The following is a 19,664-nucleotide window of genomic DNA, read 5'->3' on the forward strand; positions in this document are numbered from 1 at the left end:
TGAATCCACACAGGAATCAGAAATTATATGAATAAGTTGTCATAAGGTAAACTTTATCCCTCCTACTCTTTGAGATCCAAGCAGCTTCTGTTTCCCATTTCCTACCTTCGACAGTCCATACAGTCATCTAGGGAGAAGATATTTCAGTAGTGTTCAGAAATGAAGTTATGTGATGCAAGGGAAAGTGAATTATGATGATAGATTTAGTTTTTTCCTTTCACAATACCGTCTTAATTTAGTTCCTAATCTAAAAGTAATAGAACTTACTGAGGGAAAGAAAATATATTATGAGATAAAAGAATTAATAAAAATTATATCTTAAAAAAAAAAAAAGGGCTGGAGAGATGGCTCAGTGGTTAAGAGCACTGACTGCTCTTCCTGAGGTCCTGAGTTCAAATCCCAGCAACCACATGGTGGCTCACAACCATCTGTAATAAGATCTGATGCCCTCTTCTGGTGTGTCTGAAGACAGCTACAGTGTACTCATATACAATAAAATAAAATCTTAAAAAAAAAAATTATTAGCGGGCTTATATCTAACTGAATTTAGTGTAACTATAGTAAAATATTGTGTTGAGTTGGAAAAAAGTTACAGAACAGAAAAAAAGAACATCAATACTAAATGTTTAAATTTATTCTTCTCTCATACAATATATATGAACCACCATTTCCTCTCCCTCCACTGCTCCCAGTGCCCCACCTCCATAATCCACTGCTCCTCCTTTTTCCTTTAGAAAAGAAGTGCTAGCCTTCCATGAATATCAAACAAAGAAGTTGTAATAAGACTCTGCACATCCCCTCATATTAAGGCTGGACAAGGCAACCTAGTAGGAGGCAGAGAGTCCAAAGAACAGGCAGAGACTCCTCACTGTCAGGAGTCTCACAAGAAGACTACACTGAACAACTACAAACCTAGATGGAGAGGACACATGCAGGCTCTGTGATGGCCACTTCAGTGTCTGTGAGCCCTGTGAAGCCTGCTAGGTTGGTTCTCTGGGCTTGTTCGGGTTTCCTCTGCTTCTCTGGGTCCTACGTTTCTTCCTCCCTGTTGTTTTAGGGTTCTCTGAATCCTACCTATTGTTTGGCTGTGGGTCTCTGCATCTGCTGTCATCAGTTGCTGGATACTCGCTAATGGAGATTGGGCTGGGCATCAACCTGAGTATATCAGAGTATCATCAGGAAGCATTTCATTGACTTTCTTTTCTTTCCTCTTTTTTTTTTTTTTTCTCTTTTCTTTTTTTGGCCAGTCATGCTTGGTCCTGCCCTAGGTCTCTGGACTATCTAGCCTCCTGTTCCTGACCATCCAGGCAGTGTTACATGGCCTCCTCTTATGGCATGGGCCTCAAGTTAGACCAGTCATTGGTTGGCCATGCCTAAAAGCTCTGAGCCACCAGTACGTCAGCACACCTTGCAGGAGGACAGGTTATAAGGCAGAGGTTTTGCAGCCTGGTTGGTGCCTCAGTCCCAGCCCTGGAAGCCTTGCCTGGTCCAGAAGACAGACAGAATGGTTCCTCATTCTCCGTTACTGAGGATCCTTACTAGGGCCACTCTCATAGGTTCCAGAGAGTTTGTAATGCACTAAGTTTCCATATTACCCCCTTGATGCCCCCAAACCTCCAGTCATCTCTTCCTGAACTCTCTCCCTGCTTTGCTCCCTCCCCTCCTGATCCTGTTTCCCTCATCATCTAGCCCCAGTTCACCTACAAAATCTATTTTTCCCTTCCCAGAGAGCTCCATATGTGCCCCCTAGAACCCTCCTTGTTATTTAGCCTCTCTGGGTTGATGGGTTGTGGTGTGATTGTCCTTTCCTTAATCTATTGTGTAAGACACTTTCCCTTTTTTTTTTTTTTTTTTTTTGCCAAATTTCTTTTTTTTTTAAATTGGATTTTTTTAATTTATTTACATTTCAAATGTTCTGGCCTCCCCACCCTTTTCTTTATACATTCTTCTGGTTGAGGAACATCTAGGTTGTTTCTAGTTTCTGGCTATTATGATTAAAACTGCTCTGAACATATTTGGGCAAGTGTCTTCGTGATAGATTGGAGCATCTTTGGGGTATATGCCCAAGAATGATATAACTGGACTTTGAAGGAGATTAATTTTCAGTTTTCTGAGAAAGCACCATTTTTATTGGAAAGTGACTGTGCAAGTTTGCACTCGCAACAGCAGTGGAGGAGTGATCCTTGTGCTCCATGTCCTCGCCAGCGTGAGCTGACACTTGCATTTTTATCTTAGCCATTCTGACAGGTGTCAGTGGAGTGTCAGTCATTTTGACTTGTGTTTCCCTGGTAGCTAAGGATGTTGAACATTTCTTTAAATGTTTCTCAGCCATTTGAGATTCCTCTGTTGATAATTTTCTCTTTACATCTATATCCCATTTTTAAATTATTTGGGTTTAATAAATGGAATATTTGATTTATTGATTGCCAAGTTTCTTGAGTTCTTTACATATTTTGGATATTAGCCCTCTGTCAGATATGGACTTGATGAAAATCCTTTCCCAGTCTGTAGGCTGCAGTTTCATCCTTTTAACAGAGTTCATTGCCTTACAGAAGCTTTTCAGTTTCATGAGGTCCCATTTATTGATTGTTGATGGTAGTGCCTGTGCTGTTGGTGTTCTGTTCAGGAAGCTATCTCCTGTGCCAGTGCATTCAAGGCTATTCCCCACTTTCTCTTCTGTTAGATTTACTGTCCAGTTTTATGCTGAGGTCTTTGATCTACTTGGACTTGAGTTTTGTGCAGGGTGATAGATATGGATTTATTTGCATTCTTCTACATGCACACATCCAGTTAAAGCAGCACCATTTGTTAAAGATGTTTGCATTTTTCCATTGTATGGTTTTGGTTTTTTTGTCAAAAATCAAGTGCATACATGTATGGGTTTATTTCTGGGTCTTTGGTTCTAATCTGTTGATCAATCTGTCTTTTTTATGCCAGTGCAGTGCAGGTTTTTTGATTTTTGGTTTTTGTGTTTTTGGTTTTTTTGTTTTTTGTTTTGTTTTGATTTTGCCAAACTGTGACTGTTTATTAACTGGCCAGATTATAAAAATAACACGGGCAATACCTTAGTTCATCCGTCTAATAAGCTTGTTATCTGGTCTCTGTTGCCAGCATGTCTTTTTCTTCATTCCACCTCGTGGGGAAGATAGTTTGAAGGGCCACAGGAAGTTATTTGCTTCCTTGAAGCGTTTCCCAACTGTACAGATCTCATGAATTAGATCCTCCATGAAGATGATGCCAAATTTACCAAGAGATAGTGCAGTCAAGGAGTTATCTGTCAAAGCAATCCAGTTTTTATTGATTTTGCCATAGCCTCGCTTGTAGATGAGCTCATTTACTGACTTCAGGTTGGGGTATCCCCATGCAGTGTACGGTTCCACAGTCCTCAGCATGTTAACTGAAGCCTTGCTGAGCTTAACAAAGTTGCCATGGAGGATCTGCTGAGGACGCAGCAGCTGCAACTCCTGGCGCACCTTTGGGCTCACTCCATTGGTACCTCGGGCTCTGATGACTAAGGCCAAGTTTGGTCCTGCGGGCACATAGATGTTCCCAGCTCTCCTTACCCTCCTAGCCATGCGAATCTCAGTCCGGTCCATCTGTCTGCACTCATTGTGGTAGTGCTTTGCCTTCTCATAGATGAGCTTCCTCCTTGCCTTTCGCAGTGTCTTCAGGGCAAACTTCTTCTAAAGGGGCCTCACCTTCAACTCTGTGAAATTCCTTCCCTTTTTCTTAGGGTTTCTGGCACAGTGGCCACCTTCTTTTTCTCCTCTGGTACAGCCGCCATGGTTCCAGCTGGAAGACGATACAATGCAGTTTTAGTTAGTATTGTTCTGTACTGAAGCTTCACATCAGGGATGGTGATCCCTGATCCAGAAGTTTTATTGTACGGGACTGTTTTAGCTATCCTGGGTCTTTTGTTTTTCCAATATGAAGTTGAGTATTGTTTTTTCAACATTTGTAAAGAATTATACTGGAATTTTGATGGGAACTGGGTTAAATCTATAGATTGCTTTTGCTAAGATGACCATTCTTAACAATATTAGACCTACAGATCCATGAGCATGGGAGATCTTCCCATCTTCCGATATCTTCTTCAATTTCCTTCTTCAAAGACTTGAAGTTTTTATCATCCCAATCTTCTACTTGCTTGGTTAGAGTTACAATATTTCATATTATTTGAATCTTTTATGAAGGGTGTTGTTTTTCTGATTTCTTTCTTGGTCTTTTTGTTATTTGTATGTAGGAGGACTACTGATTTTTTTTAATTTCTTTTTTTTTTAAAGAATTTATTTATGGGGCTGGGGATTTAGCTCAGTGGTAGAGCGCTTACCTAGGAAGCGCAAGGCCCTGGGTTCGGTCCCCAGCTCCGAAAAAAAAAAGAATTTATTTATGTATTCATGTACACTGTACCTGTCTTCAGACACAATGGAAGAGGGCATCAGATCCCATTACAGGTGGTTGTGAGCCACCATGTGATTGCTGGGAATTGAACTCAGTACCTTTGGAAGAACAGTCAGTGCTCTTAGTCGCTGAGCCATCTCTCCAGCCCTGGACTACTGATTTTTAAAGTAATTTTGTATCCAGCCACTTTGCTGAAGGTGTTTATTAGCTGTAGGAGTTCCCTATTAAAATGTTTAGGATTGCTTATGTATACTAGCATATCATCTACAAATTACTTTTGACTTTTCCTTTCCAATCTGCATCACCTTGATCTTTAGTTATCTTATTGCTCTAGCTAGAACCTCAAGCACTATATTGAATAGATCTGGAGAAAGAAGACGGCCTTGTCTTGTCCCTGATTTTAGTGGAATTGCTTTGAGTTTCTCTCCATTTAATTTGATGTTGGCTGGAGGCTTGTTGTAAATTGCCTTTGTTGTGTTTCAGTATGTTCTTGGTTTTTCTAATCTCTCCAAAGCTTTTTATCATGAAGGTATCATTTTGGATTTTGTCAAAGGCTTTTTGAGCATCTAATTAGGTGATCATTTGTTTTTTCTTCTCTCAGTTTGTTTATATGGTGAATTACATGGACTGAGTTTTGCTTTTCATACATTGACCCATCCATCCCTGCATTTCTGGGATGAAGCCTACTTGTTCAGGGTGTATGATCTTTTTGATGTTGATTTGGTTTGCAAGTATTTTGTTGAGTAATCTTTGCTTCTATGTTCATAAGGGAAATTGATCTATAAATATCTTCCTTTGTTGAATCTTTGTGTGGTTTGGGCATGAAGGTGGATATCTCCTCACAAAATGAATTCAGCAATATTCCTTCTGTCTAGTTTGTGGGATATTTGTGAAGTATTGGCTCTAAATCTTCTTTGAAAGTTTGGTAGAATTCTGTGCTAAAGTTGTGTGGCCCTGAGATTTTTGGGTTGTTGTTGTTGTTGCTGCTATTTTGTTTTTTTGATTGGGAGACTTGTAATGTCTACCTCTATTCTCAGGATTATAGGTCTATATTAGTTGTTTTCCTGATCTTAATTTAACTTTTGTAAGGGAAATCTAACAAAATTGTCCAGTTTTTTAGACTTTCTAACTTTGTGCAGTACAGATCTTTAATATGACCTTAATGTTTCTTTGGATTTACTCAGTGTCTGTTGTTATTTTCCTTTTTTTGTTTCTGAAGTTTGTCTATCTTGTCGATATCTCTCAAAGAACCAACTCATTTCATTGATTCTTTGAGTTGTTCTCTTTATTTCCATTTTATTGATCCTCAGTTTGACTATTTCCTACTATTTACTTCTTTTTGTTCTAGTACTCTAAGGTGTGCTGTTAAGTTGTAAGTATGAAATCTCTCCAGTTTCGTCATGTAGGCACTTAGTGCTGTGAACTTTAAGCAACATTTTCTGTGCCTCAGTTTGAGTATGTTGCATATTCATTTTCATTGAATTCTAAGAAGTCTTTCATTTATATTTTTATTTCTATTTTGACCCAGTGATTATTCAGAAGAGAGTTGTTTATTTTCCATGAATTTCTAGGTCTTCTGTAGTTTCTGTTATTTCTGTTGTTGTTGTTGTTGTTGTTGTTGTTGTTGTTGTTGTTGTTGTTGTTGTTCGGTTTCTGTGAGTTTCTAGGTCTTCTGTTGTCATTGTTGTTGAAGTCCAGCTTTAATCCGTGGTGCCGAATATGACACAGAGTGTTGTTTTAGGCTTCTTATGTGTGAGACTTGCTCTGTGACCTTGTATGTGGTCAGTTGAGGAGAAAGTTAAGTTAAGTTAAGAATTGAAACATCATCTTGGTATATTTTTCCTTTGAAAGTATGAAGTGTCTTTCCCCATCTCTTTTGATTAATTTTATTTTGAAGTATATTTTGTTTGATATTCGAAGCTATAGTAGCTTGCCTATTAGGTCCATTTTCTTGGAAAATCTTTTTCCAACTCTTTACTCTGAGGTAATGGCTATCTTTAATGTCAAGATGTGTTTCTCTAATTTTTTTTAATTTATATATTTTTTAATAAGTATTCTGTCTGCATGTATGCCTGCAGGCCAGAAGAGGGCATCAGGTCCCCTTTACAGATGGTTGTGAGCCACCATGTGGGTGCTGGAAATTGAACTTAGGACCTCTGGAAGAACAGCCAGTGCTGTTAACCACTGAGCCATCTCACCAGCCCTGAGGTGTTTTTTCTTGTCTGCAGCAGAAGGATGGATCCTGTTTTCACATCCAGTCTTTTAGTTTCTATCTTTTTCTTAGGGAATTCAGTCCATTGATTCTGCGAGATACGACCAATGATTGTTAATTTCTGTTCTTTTGTTTTTGGTGGTGGTGCTATCTTAGTTAGAGTGTCTATTGCTGTGAAGAGACACCAGGACCACTGCAACTCTTATAAAGGAAAACATTTAATTGGGGCTTACATTTTCAGAGGTTTAGACCATTAACATCATGGTGAGAAGCATGGCAGCATGCATCAGACATGGTGCTGGAGAAGTAGCTGAGAGTTCTACATGTTGATGCACAGGCAACGAAAGGAGACTGCCACACTAGCCCTGTCATAACACATGGGACCTCAGAGCCATTCTCCTCAGTGGAACATCTACTCCAACAAGGCTGTGCCTCCTGATAGTGCAACTTCCTAATAGGGCCAAGCATTCAAACACATGAGTCTATGGGTGCCATTTCTTTTCAAGCCAGTATGATGGTGGTAATGGTGGTGGTGTGCTTATTTCCTTTGTTTTCGTGAATGTAGTTAACTTCCATGGGTTAGAGTATTCCTTTTAGAACCTTCTGTAGGGCTGGATTTGTACTTAGATGTTTAAATGTTGCATTATAGTGGAATATCTTGTTTTCTCCATTTATGGTGATGGGAAGTTTTGTTGGGTATAGTAGTCTGGCTGGCATCTGTGCTCTCAGAGTCTTTAGGACATCTGTCCAGGCCCTTCTGACTTTCACAGTCTCCATTGAGAGTCAGGTGTAATTCTAATAGGTATGTAATAGGTCTGTTTTTCTTGCAGCTTTCAATAGTCTTTCTCTTTTCTGTATTTTTTGTGTTTTGATTATTGTGTGGTGATGGGACTTTTCTAATTTAATCTATTTGGTGTTCTATAAACTTCTCGTACCTTCATAGGCATGTCCTTCTTAGGTTAATCAAGTTTTCTTCTATGATTTTCTTGAAAATATTTTCTGGACCTTTGAGCTGGATCCTTCTTCCATTCCTATTTTTAGGTTTGGTCTTTTTATAGTGTCCCATATTTCCTAGGGATATGGTTTCGGGGGGGGGGGCACTGAAAAAGTGGAGCAAGTTCTCGTGGGGCAGCCAACCTGGTTCCACAGGGTATGTCCACCTTGAGGGAACACGAGGTGGGAAGGTCCTCCTGCAAGGTGGGTGGCCTACCTGGCCTTCTGGAAGAGGTGGCGTGGTCTCGAAATTCTTAAATTATAATAATATATAATTGAAAATGTAAAAATATTTTTCCTAATTCTGTTCCCCAAATGGTACTAGTTTTTTAAGCTCTCAGTCAGCTATAAGCAAGTCTATAGTCAATTGTTATTGTAAATAAAATCATATTTTACATTGAAATTACACGAAGACCTAGCTGTCCTGGAATTCAGTATGTAGACCCAGCTGTCTTTTAACTCCAGAGATCTTCCTGCCTCTGCCCCCTAAGTGCTAGGATTAAAGGTGTATGCCACCACAACTGGCACTTTATTGTGAACATTTTGATTTTTACAAAGTCGGGACATATAGTTTGTATATTTTGTATATTTTCTCACTGATAAACATATCTTATTTAAATATTTTTAACCTTTATATTTGAGGTAAGGTTTCCCCTTCATTTTATGGTATAGATAGTATATGGCATAGCCTCTAACTTTTGGCACATCTTCATTTAAGACAAATTAGAGCTATTTTAAGAGTAAAATAATTAACAAATCAGATAATTAAGTGTCGTTGTCATTTTAGTCTACTTTGTTCCATCATCCAGAAAAATTGTCTGCTTTGGCAGGCAGTGTTTTAGGTGAGTTGAGTACCAGTGAAGAATAAAGACAGGCTGCCTGGCCTCCTGATGTTTATATTCTAACAGAGAAACATACATAAAAATTTGAAAATTAAATGAGCACATAATTTCCATAGAGTGGTACTTACCCTAAAGAAATAAAAGTGTTTTTTACTCTAAAAAATTGATGATGATTAGGCCTCTGTAAAATGTGCATCATAAAAGGTTATTTCTTGTCTGCCTCAGAGTAACGGAAGAGAAAGTGGGGTACACTGGGTCCTTCCGCTAGCAGAGAAGCCACATGCTACACAGATAGTCTGACTAGCAGAATTGGATGGTCCTGCCTTGTAAAATCCAAAAGCTTTCCAGTCAGGAAAAAGTATAGGGTGCTCCACACGTAAACAGTGAGAGAAGAAGCTGGCATGGCAGACTCCTGTGGTAACTCTTCTCCCTTCTGTCCCCAGCTAACCTCGGGATCAGCTAAAGTAGGTATTAAAGGGAGTATGAGCCAGCCCTTTTCTCCTCTAAGTGTCTTTCAAGTCTTGTGTGTGCATGTGCGTGCACACACGAGTAGGTCAGAGGACAAACTCTGTCCTTGGATTCATGGATCAAACTCAGGTCATGAGGCCTGTACACAAATGCTTCATCCAGCTGAAAAATCTCTCTCTTTTTTATAATGAACTTGTTTACCTGTACCTGGATTGGCTGACTAATTTCAGTTCTGGAATAAATAATAGAAAAAATACGCTTTTCATGATTCATTTATATTGTAGTTTTCTGAAATAGTTTTTGAAGCTAACTACCTTTCTCTTTTTAACCTGTTTTCAAGTTAATAGTTTGTGCATACGGCTGTGCTGCTTTCTTCCGTGGATCTTCCCTAGCAGTAATATGCACAATTACAGAAGAGGTGCTTTATGCATGGCTTCTTTTTAATGTAGCGTCTTTTTTTTGTATCAGTTTTGACTTTTTTTTTTTTGAAGGTCATTGCTGGCTTGTAATCTGAAAATAGTAACAGCTTATCTTTGCAACAAGAAAGAGACAGGCACCTTCATTTATTTTTGCCACAGAAGGAGAGCGAGTGTGCACTTGAGGCTGAGCAGTGTATTGAAATGTTTCCCATGACCTAATTGCCGCTCTGCTGCAGTTTTGCAGAGAGTGTTATGTGATCGTGGAGGCAGAATGCCTCTGTCCTTCCAGCATGCCTCCTCCCTTACCCTTCAGTGTAAAGCTGCAAGCACGTCAGAGCTCAGTGTGTGCAGGCCACTTCTTATCTCTCTTAGACAGTGGAAATCCCAACTCTCTGTATGTTGTCAGAATTGCAAGAAAGTGGTTTTTACTAAGTATTTAACTGTTTTGATTAAATTTTCTATTTCTTCTCTGCTTCACATGAAGGAGGTAGAAAGATGACTAATCTGAAAAGGAGCTTTTAGGAAGTAAATGCAGGAAGCATACAGCACCATGGGAGGTACCGAGAGGACTCCTATTGCTGAGGCGGGAAACTGTGTGACCAATTGTATGAAACTTTAGGAACAAATTCTGAAGGGATTTTTTGTGTTTTACAGAGGAAAATGTGCTTTATAATTAGCTTAACAACAAGCTTTTGACACTTTTCTAATGATAATTAGGATTAAATTACAATGCTCATTAAATATATCCCTGTTTGGAACCCTGGGTTAATTTTTCATTTCTTTGTAGTTAATTTCATATAATCACAATATGGGATAGCCATGACAGAAATATACACAAATGAAGTAGGATGTTTATGGCATGTACTGTTTGCTCCTCCGTTTGTAATGGGAAGAGCTCTGCATACTACACACAGCCACTGTTACTATCTCCCTAACTTTTTATTCACTTTCTATTCTGATCGCAGCCCCCCTTCCTTCTCTCCTCCCTCTCCTGCCCTTGCAAATCCCTCCCCTCATTCCTTCCTCCCCTTCTCAGAGAGAGGAAAGACCCCCTTGGGTAACACCCCCGCCCTGGACTGTCAAGGTCCAGCCGGACTAGGCTCATCCTCTCCTGCTGAGGCCCAACTACCAGGTGGGGGAAGGGGACCCAGTGGCAGGCAGCAGACTCAGAGACAGCTCCTGCTCCACTTGTTAGGGGACCCACAGGAAGACCAAGCTGCACATCTGCTACAAATGTGTAGGGTGCCTAAGTCCATGCTCTTTGGTTGGTGGCTCAGTCTCTGCCGTGGGGCCAAGTTAGTTGACTCTGTGGGCTTCTTGTGGAGTCCTTGACCGTTCCCGCTCACTCAGTCCTTCCCCCTCTCTTCCACAAGACTGCCTGAGCTCCAGCTGACACTTGACTGTGGATCTCTGCATCTGTGTCTATCTTCTGCTGGGTGGAGCCTCTCAGAAGACAGTCGTGCTAGACTCCTGTCTGCAAGCATAGCAGAGCATCATTCATAGTGTCAGGGCTTGGCTCTCTCCTATGCAGTGGGTCCCAAGTTGGGCTAGTCTTCCCTTCTCCATTCCCTCAGTCTCTGCTCCATATTTATCCTGCACATTTGTGGGCAGGAAAATTTTGGGATTTTTATTTTTAAAGTTTATTGTTCTGCTGCTTTTAAGTAATCTCAGCATTTTACAGGATTACCTTAACATTTGCCCTTTGTATATTCTTATGCTGTTATGATACTATGTATTTTATTCAAGTCTCATTGTTAATGGTTGTGAATTTTACACACTCAGAATCATTTTAAATGAGTGGTGGAAGTATCGTGGAAGTGTGTAACACATTTGTGAGCTATTCGCATTTATCCTCTTTCCCAAGTAACAGTACACGTTTCACCAGGTTACAGTGGAAGGCGTTCTTACAGTGGCATAAAAGATGGAGTCTCTGAAGGAAAGCTTGCGACTCCAAATTGTTGAGTTATATGTAGATTTATTTGAATTTTATTTTCACCTAGTGACTCTGAAGAGCCACTCTCTAAAACTTTATCAGCATTAAGTGTTATCTTGTTTTTCTAACCATGGCTAAGTTAACAGGTAAAAAGTTTGTACCTTTTTGAATGTTGGTGTTTTATAACTTTCCATTTATGGATTATCTTATTTTTCTGTATGGTTAAAATAATAGATGTTTTATTAAATCATGGTAGACTTTCATATGGTTGAGTTCTGTCAGTCTTTCTGTCATTAGCATCCTAATTATCTTTCATGTGACTCTGCTCGAAGACATCTAGATCAGAAAGTGAATCTGTCAACTCAGACATGACCCTTGAGAACAGTCCTGCTCATGTGTTCCATAAGAACTGATGAAATGATTGCCATGATAGTTCTGAAAACTGTAAAGGTTAGAAACAGTTTCAAATTGTAAATACTTAGAAATCAACCATAGTACATGAGACCCATAGTATCCCCAGACTCTGACAGCTGGTAAATGCTGCCCGAGGCCATCCTCACTGGGTTTGTGGGTTTGTGCATGTTTTTCCCTTCCTACATGTTTAGAAAATTCTGCTTCTTTTAAAATGTGATCTTTAATTCTCTATTTACTAGTATAAGTTGGTTACTCTTCAGTTGTTTAGTTACAAAAACTGTGCCAGAGTGACCATACATACAACCGTCTCACATCAAGAACAGAGTAAATAAAAAAGTACATGAGAATTGTAATAGTGATTATTGCTTAGTGGTTCCATTTTTATTTCTGTACTTGTTACGTATTATCCAGGATTGTGGTACTGTAGAGTACAGTGTCTTCCCACCATGCTCCTTTGGTTTTGAGAATGATAAAGCACATGCACAGCTGGAACCGCAGTTTAAAGTGGACTGGTGCAAGGGTAGCCTTAAACCCAAGGGAGTGGAGCGGAAGAGCCCTCGCACATCTGCACACAAACTGGAATGCTAAGTAGTTGCCATATTTATTTCTTTAAGAATATGGTAGCTAATTGAACTTTGTTTTTCTTCTTTCCAAAGCCATATGAAGGACTAAGGCCCCAGGATCTTCGTAGGTTAAAAGATATGCTTATTGTGGAGACCGCAGACATGCTCCAGGCCCCTCTGTTTACTGCTGAGGCACTGCTTCGAGCTCACGGTAATGAGAAAACTGTCTAATGCCTCGGGTAACTCCATGCCTTTTGAACTTCAGAGTTAGATATAGCTATGAGTGTGTTATAATGTACAAGGTTTTTCAATATGAGCCTACTTTGTTTCTCTGCAAATGTTGCATTAACAGTCATTTATCCTCCGACATTTTGTATTTGACGCATGCAGTGGCTGTAAATCAAGAAGAAATTAGAAATGTCTTTTTTTGTTTTAACATTGAGCTACTAAGTACTTTTTGCTGAAGTCATTCAAGTATCAGGTTGTAGTGGCTCAGTAAAAATGTTTTATCAATTATATTTATTCAAAAGCTGTTTCTTACCATGTAATATATAATATAATCTCTTATAAGGTTTTTTGGGATATTTTTTTAATTCATTCATTTATTTATTTTGGTGTTTTGTTTGTTTGTTTTGTTTTTGTTTTTGTTTTCTGAGACAAGGTTTCTCTGTATCCCTGGCTGCCCTGGAACTCACTCTGTAGATCAAGCTGGTCTTGAACTCAGACATCCACCTGCCTCTGCCTCTGTCCCCACCTCCACCTCCTCAGTGCTGAGATTAAAAGCATGAACCACCACTGCCCCAGCTGTTTTCTGATTTTGTTTTTGTTTTGTTTTTTCCTTATTGAAAATTTCCCCAACTTCGTTCTTAGTCTCCTGTGAGTCTTAGCATAGACTGTCACTTTGGAAGTTGTTACATGCTGGATTGTACTGTTCTTGCATAAGTATTTTGTCTGCCTTTAAAGAACAGCATTTCCTGACTTTAAAATAATTTTTTTAAAGCCAAGTGCTGTATTTAAATAAAAATACGTTTACAAACAGGATAGTAAATATCTGCTCTATTCTAGTTATTCTGGAGCGCTGGCTGGCTATTTTTAACAAGAACCTTTTATCCTAAACACTGAAACAGAATGTTACTTCCTTTGGTTGTAGTAAAATTCAAACCTCCCTATCTTCATGGGTTAAGGAGCACTGCACCATCTTGTCAGGTAAACCCGCAGAGTCGTATCTTCAGTACTAGTATTTGCGTGGTTCTGTCACTGACGTTGTTCCCTTCTGAAGCCCAGTATTCAGGGTATGTACAAAGGAACCTAGGCCACTGCTATAAAAAGAATGGCCTGGGAAATTGAACATAGAGTCCAGGGCTAGCTAGCTTCAGAGAGTCAAAGTCCTAAGGTGTGGGTCTGGCTGCAAAGACATTTAATCAGCTCTGCTCAGTGGGCTCCTGTGAACCAACAGTTTTTAAATGACTTGCATTCTAACAGCTACGTACGTACAGTGAGACATTCCTAGACTGCATTTCTAAATGTTTAGGTTTTCACTTTCTGTGTAACCTGTGAGTGTCCTCATCTGATCTCCTCACACGGGTGGGCATCAGACTCTGCTAGTTACCCTGTCATCCTTCACTCGTCACCTGCCTTGTGTCTGGCCAGTTCCTGTCATTTCTCCTCCTAAATATCGCAGCCCCCACTCATCTACTTGTTCTTCATTCCCACTGATGACGTAAATATAGACGTAGTACATTTCATCATTGGAGTGCCTGAGTTCTGCTAGAACTTCAGGTTTGTTCTGCTTCCACCCATGAAAACACATGTCAGGTCATTTTTAAAGGCCAGTCTGAGCCTGTCATCCATGCATGAAAGCTCTTCACTGGCTCCCAACTTTAAACCCAAGCAGCTTTTAAAAGTAGACCTATGACTGATTTCTTCATCTGGATTGTCAGTCTCTCCAGTTCTTTTACCATGTGTCCCAATTTCTCCTTTAAAAAACCACCTCTTCTAGGAATTTTTCAGAAAAAAATTCCTTGTATCTTTTGGGACCCTTCATGTTTCCATTATATTCTATACACAAAACACACACACACACACACACACACACACACACACACACGCACGCACGCGCACACACACACACACACACACACACACGCACACACACGCACACACACACACTTACACCAGTTTCTCCTCAATTGTCCCAATGCTGCGACCCTTTAATATAGTCCAGGGTACTTGTGTATGGGTGTATTTGCATGTGGGTGGACTGACCTGGAGGTGAGTAGAGGAGCACTGTTTCAGTTTCTAAAACTATCAGAAATATGTGTTTCTCAATAGCCTTGGGCAACCCCAGTGAAAGGATCATTCAGCCCCAAGAGGGTTGTGACCCACAGGTTGAGAATCTCTGTTTTACCCCTTCAGACTAAAATAGTAAATGTCTTTGTGTTTTCTCTTTATTAAGTCTTGAAAACTCTGTAGTGGGAGGGTAAGGGGGGGTGGGTGTTTCCAAAATACCTAATGTATATTATTATCAGTAAGTACTTGTAACATGAATAAACATCCCTGAAATGTTTTTAAAATCTGTTTTTGCTTTAAAATTGTTTCTCTATTATCATCTTTTGCGCTCTGGATTAAATCCTGAGTCAAAAAACTTAAATGTAGAAGTTCTTGACAGCCTTTTAGGATTATAGATATAGTTCAAATATAGCTTGAGGAACACTTGCTTAGCATGTGGAAAGGCCTGCATTATCCCTAGCACTCGTTAATCTGGACTTGGTAGTACACACTCGTAATCTCAACACTGTGAGATATAAGCAGGGTGATCAGAAGTTTGGTTTTATCTTCAGCTATATAGCAAATTTGGGGCTAGCCTGAGCTACCTGGTACTCTATCTTAAAAAAAAAAAAGTTTTTTAAAGTCATACAACTTAATAACAGAATAGTCTCCTTTTGGCTAATGACAACACCTAACAATCATATGAGAACTTGTACAGAATCTGGGAGTTCGGAGAACATTTAAAATCCTATAACTTAGGAGGCAGAGGTTCAAGAGTGTCATAAGTTACATAGGAAGACTGTGTCTCAAAATACCTAAACTTACTCGGCCCTTAGGAGTCACAAATCAGAGGATCACTTTGGGCTACATAATAAAGTTCTGGACAGCCTGCCCTATAGAGTTATATTCTGTCTCAAAAACCTAAAAATAAAAACAATTAAAAAAAACTATTAAAAAAATAAAATGTTGTCCTGGCAGAAAAATGGAAGCTATTCATCAGTGGGTCTCAGGCAGCATCTCATCCGCCCTCACAGGTCTCGCTCTCAATGGTTTTAGTTGGCCGTGCTCAGCTAAAGTCCATAATTACCAAACAGAAAGTTCAAGAAACAAATTGTAAGTTTTTAATTGCACACCATTCAGAATGGCTTGCAACGGCACACAGCCAGGCCCAGCATACAGCTGGGTGAGGCTTTGGTGCCGTGTTGGACCTGTGTGCAGTACTCCACCCCCTCATCATGTCTGAGGAGCCTGGCTTTACTCAGTCATAGCAACTTGATGTTGGAAGTTTTTTAGAGTACTAGTTGTTGGTAAGTTATAAGCTAAACTTTATCACCAGTGTACATGAATACAATTTTTTAAAAGTTCTTGATATCTATGTACTTAAGATTACATATATATGGTGTAGTGCTGTCCACAGGATTCTACTGGAAGTCATAAAACATGTCCTCTGTGGGTAAGAACTATGTTAACACCTAGGATCCGCTAGCTCCTGACATATGTCCTAATCATGTTACACACATGGTTCACAGCATTTCCATCTCGGTGTAAAACGTGGCTCTCCTCCACACAGTCAACCAGGGCCACAAAGCTTGACACCCTGAAGTTGTTTATCTCCAACTTTATAGCCAACCAGTTGGAAAGGGAAGAGTAGGTGTGGTAAGGTTTCTGAGCCCACCCCAGCTGTGTCGTGTATCATCCCTACAAGTATTTATTTCATTGGCTAGATTTTAGCCATCCAGCCCTGCCTGAGTGTGAGTAACAACAGTTATACTCTAACAGTTTTGCAAATAGTCATCTTTGCCACAGATACCTATGTTCTCAAAGGAAAATCCAACAGAATTTCTCTGTTCAGCATTTGTCCATTTTATAATAGCTTTTTATTGTTTTCATTTTTAGCTGTTAGTTCCCCCAGTCCAGGTACATCCTACCATGCCTGGCTCTGATAACTTGACAAAGCACTTATTTTGTGTTTCTCCTGTTTAAACATTAAGTGCAGGATGAACTTTCTGATGGCATCTCTTCTGTAGTACTTAGGTAGCATTACTGACATTTGATGATGAAATAGGTTTACAGAGATGAGTTGTATCAGAGTATAGAACAAGGCACAGTTACCCTCTGTTAGGGTAAGTATAGCTCTGCTTCAGAGCTATAAACTCAGCTTGCTGGAAGACCATAGTCTTGCTGACACTCAGCTTTTCAAGGAATGCAGATTATGCTGTCTGTTGTCAAATGTAGACCTGAGCTAATAAAATTGGCCAAAGTTAAACAGAAGTAATAAATGTTTTTGTGATGTTTACTAAATAGTAATTTAAATCTTAATGACATCCTCCTGGACTTTTTGCAGTAATAAAAGCAATTTATGTGGTTAAAAAACGTTTAGATTGATTTTATGTGTATGATTGTTTTGCCTGCATGCACTACATGCTGGCCTTGTGCTATGGAAGGCAGAAAAGAGTGTTGGATCTCCTAGAGCTGTAGTTACCGGTAGTTGTGAGCCACCATGTTGGTGCTGGGTATCCAACCAGTGTCCTCTGCAAAGGCAACAAGTGCTCTAAACTCCTGAGCTTATGAGATGCGGTGGGACCTGTTGTGGGTTGCCCTGGTGCTGTTTTTATTTTGATGCTAATTCTGCCTCCTGAAGATGGGTTGCCCCAGACAAGGAGTGGATCACATACTCAAGTGATTCCATGTGAACCTTCTGCCCATTTTTAACTGGTCAAGTAAAGGCTAGAGCCTGTGATTGAGCAGTGGAAGGGAAAGGTGGGGCTGGAAGTGTTAGGGAAAGCGGGAGAAGGTGGAAGCTGAGCTGATGAGACAGAGGAAGGGAGAGAGGGGAAGGTGGGAGACGAGGAGGTAGAAGGAAGGTAGAGGGAACCACATGGCCTGGAGGAGCCACAAGTAATCAGGGCTCAGCCTCAAAGCTGGGGAAAGAGTAGTGTCGTGGTGAGTGTGCCCAGTCCACACATGCAGCTTATAAATATTATAACTGAGTTATGCGCTCTTTGCGTGGGCATATTGGGGTTGGAGATTTACTGGCACACATCTGGCTGGTATTAAATATTAAGGCTGTCTACCGTTTTCCATTTGCGATGATTTAGGTGGGCAAGAGAGAGGGCGAAACCTCGGAGCGTTCATTGTTTGGGCAGCATAGCAAGCCAGCCTGGGGACCTGGCCAGCACTGGGCAAGGGGGAATGGGCAGCCACTGGTTCTAGAGCCTAGCCAGAGCTAGCATGGACTTTTTAAATTACACGCAACAGGGACCTGCTGAAAAATAAAGTAAAATATCTAAAATAGTATAGTACTAACTTGCTTGCCCTTAGAATAAATTCATATTAGTGGAAGTTCATAACTGCTTTGCAGTTCTTCATCTCTGTTCTACATGGGCTCTCTTCACCCAAGGCTTGTATCAGTGTAGATTCTCCCTCTACAACACATCTTAGTTCTGAGCTCTGTATCTTATATATAACACCTTTCTGAAAGTCCTTCCAGAACATCAGAACACGTAAGTTTTTCATATAAAAAATTACAGTCCTAGTCTTCCGAGTGTGCTTTGTTCACTGGCATTCCAGTCTCCATAGACGGAAGCAGCAGACAACCGGCGAGGTAGTCACGGCACAGACCTGGACACAAGCTGATATTTCTTCTCCTCGGTCCCTGGACCTTGTCACTACCAAATTGTCGCCTCTCGTGTTCCACGGTTGCCTCATTTACAGCATATACGGCCTTCTTCTACTCTGTTTCTTTCCTGCACGCACAACATGTACAAAGTGTTGCCTTCCTACTCTACTCAGAGTACACTTTTCAGATTTAGTCGTGACAGTTTACCCTTCATGTCCCCAACCCAGCTCTACTTGGACTTTTCCATCACTGCTAAAGTGAAGGTAGAAATAGTTTGGAAATGCCCTGTGTGGCCCTCACAGTGCTTCTCCCTGGTCTCTGCTCCAGCTCTGTTGACCTTGTAATACCACAACAGTGCCACCTTTCCTCCCACCGCTAGACCTCTGAGCATTGTTTTCTCTCTACTATAGTGCCTTTCCTCCCTCCTCATCTGTCAGCTGCCATTTATAAATAACTCCATCACCTCATTTAAAAGATATTCAGCAAATGTTTACTAAATGACTAATAAGATAGAATTAAAGCAGATAAATTGCACTGAGAAGTATTTGCAGTAGGTAAGACTAAACTTGGCACATTTAATCCATGAATGTGCTATAATACCATTTCCTTTATTAAAAAATGATGTAACAGGTGGCTGGAGAGATGGTTAAGAGTACTTACTGACTGTTCTTCCAAAGGACCTGGGTTCAAATCCCAACAACCACAGTTCACAGCTGTCTGTAATTCCAGTTCCAGGGGATCTGACACTCTGATACAGACTTACATAGAGACAGAACACCAATGTAAACAAATTTTACAAAGACATATTGGAGCTAGGCAGTGGTGGTGAACACCTTTAATCCCAGCATTCTGAGTTCAAGGACAGATCCTGATCTACACAATGAGTTCCAGGACAGCCAGGGAGACACAGAGAAACCTTGCCTCAAAAAACAAAACAAAACAAGAACAAAAAAAAGATGATATAATGAAACTATGTTAAGAATTCATAATATACAAGAAAATTATTTTGTATGCTTCATACTTTGATAATACTTAATATATTTTAAATGAGAATCAATTTTTATTAAAATTTCCTCAATATATCCTAAACATTTTTAAGTCGTTATAATTACCACTTTCAATGGCTCCAAATTTTTAAAGAAATTTCTTTAAATTTGGAAGATAATATTTATCTTTATGTTAATTTATGGTTACTTTAGTCTAAAGAGAGCATTAGGAGTTGATAATACTCAGTGGGTGGCACTGTTGATGCTTTTTTTTTTTTTCTTTTTTTTTTTCTTTTTTTTTTTCTTTTTTTTTTTACTGTTGATGCTTTCTGTTGGTTTTACTAAGGGCTCAGTTGAAAGGATTGAGTACATGTGGTTATAACTTTTCTAGATTTTGCCCAACTTCAGAGTTAAATAAGTAACACATGTGGGATTTGAATTCTACACAGCCTGTTTCCAAAGCTGATTTTTATACTGTGCACCGTTGCTTACATTTGGAGGGCAACGAAGAGAAAATTTTAAAGAACTGAATGGGCTACGTATTCT

The 19,664-nt window shown here is 39.8% G+C and overlaps 1 protein-coding gene across 6 annotated transcripts in view; it reads left to right on the forward strand.

The window, feature by feature from the left end:
- The window catches only part of Ankib1 (ankyrin repeat and IBR domain containing 1), a 124,108-nt gene that overhangs the window by 52,744 nt on the left and 51,700 nt on the right, over positions 1–19,664 (forward strand). For all 6 annotated transcript variants that reach the window (NM_001134781.1, XM_006236049.5, XM_063286386.1 and 3 more), the window contains one exon: positions 12,339–12,456. In NM_001134781.1, the coding sequence (NP_001128253.1) occupies positions 12,339–12,456 (118 nt within the window). The remainder of the gene's footprint in view (positions 1–12,338; positions 12,457–19,664) is intronic.

The sequence above is a fragment of the Rattus norvegicus genome, chromosome 4 (assembly GCF_036323735.1).
Source record: "Rattus norvegicus strain BN/NHsdMcwi chromosome 4, GRCr8, whole genome shotgun sequence".
In the NCBI taxonomy this organism is placed as follows: domain Eukaryota; kingdom Metazoa; phylum Chordata; class Mammalia; order Rodentia; family Muridae; genus Rattus; species Rattus norvegicus.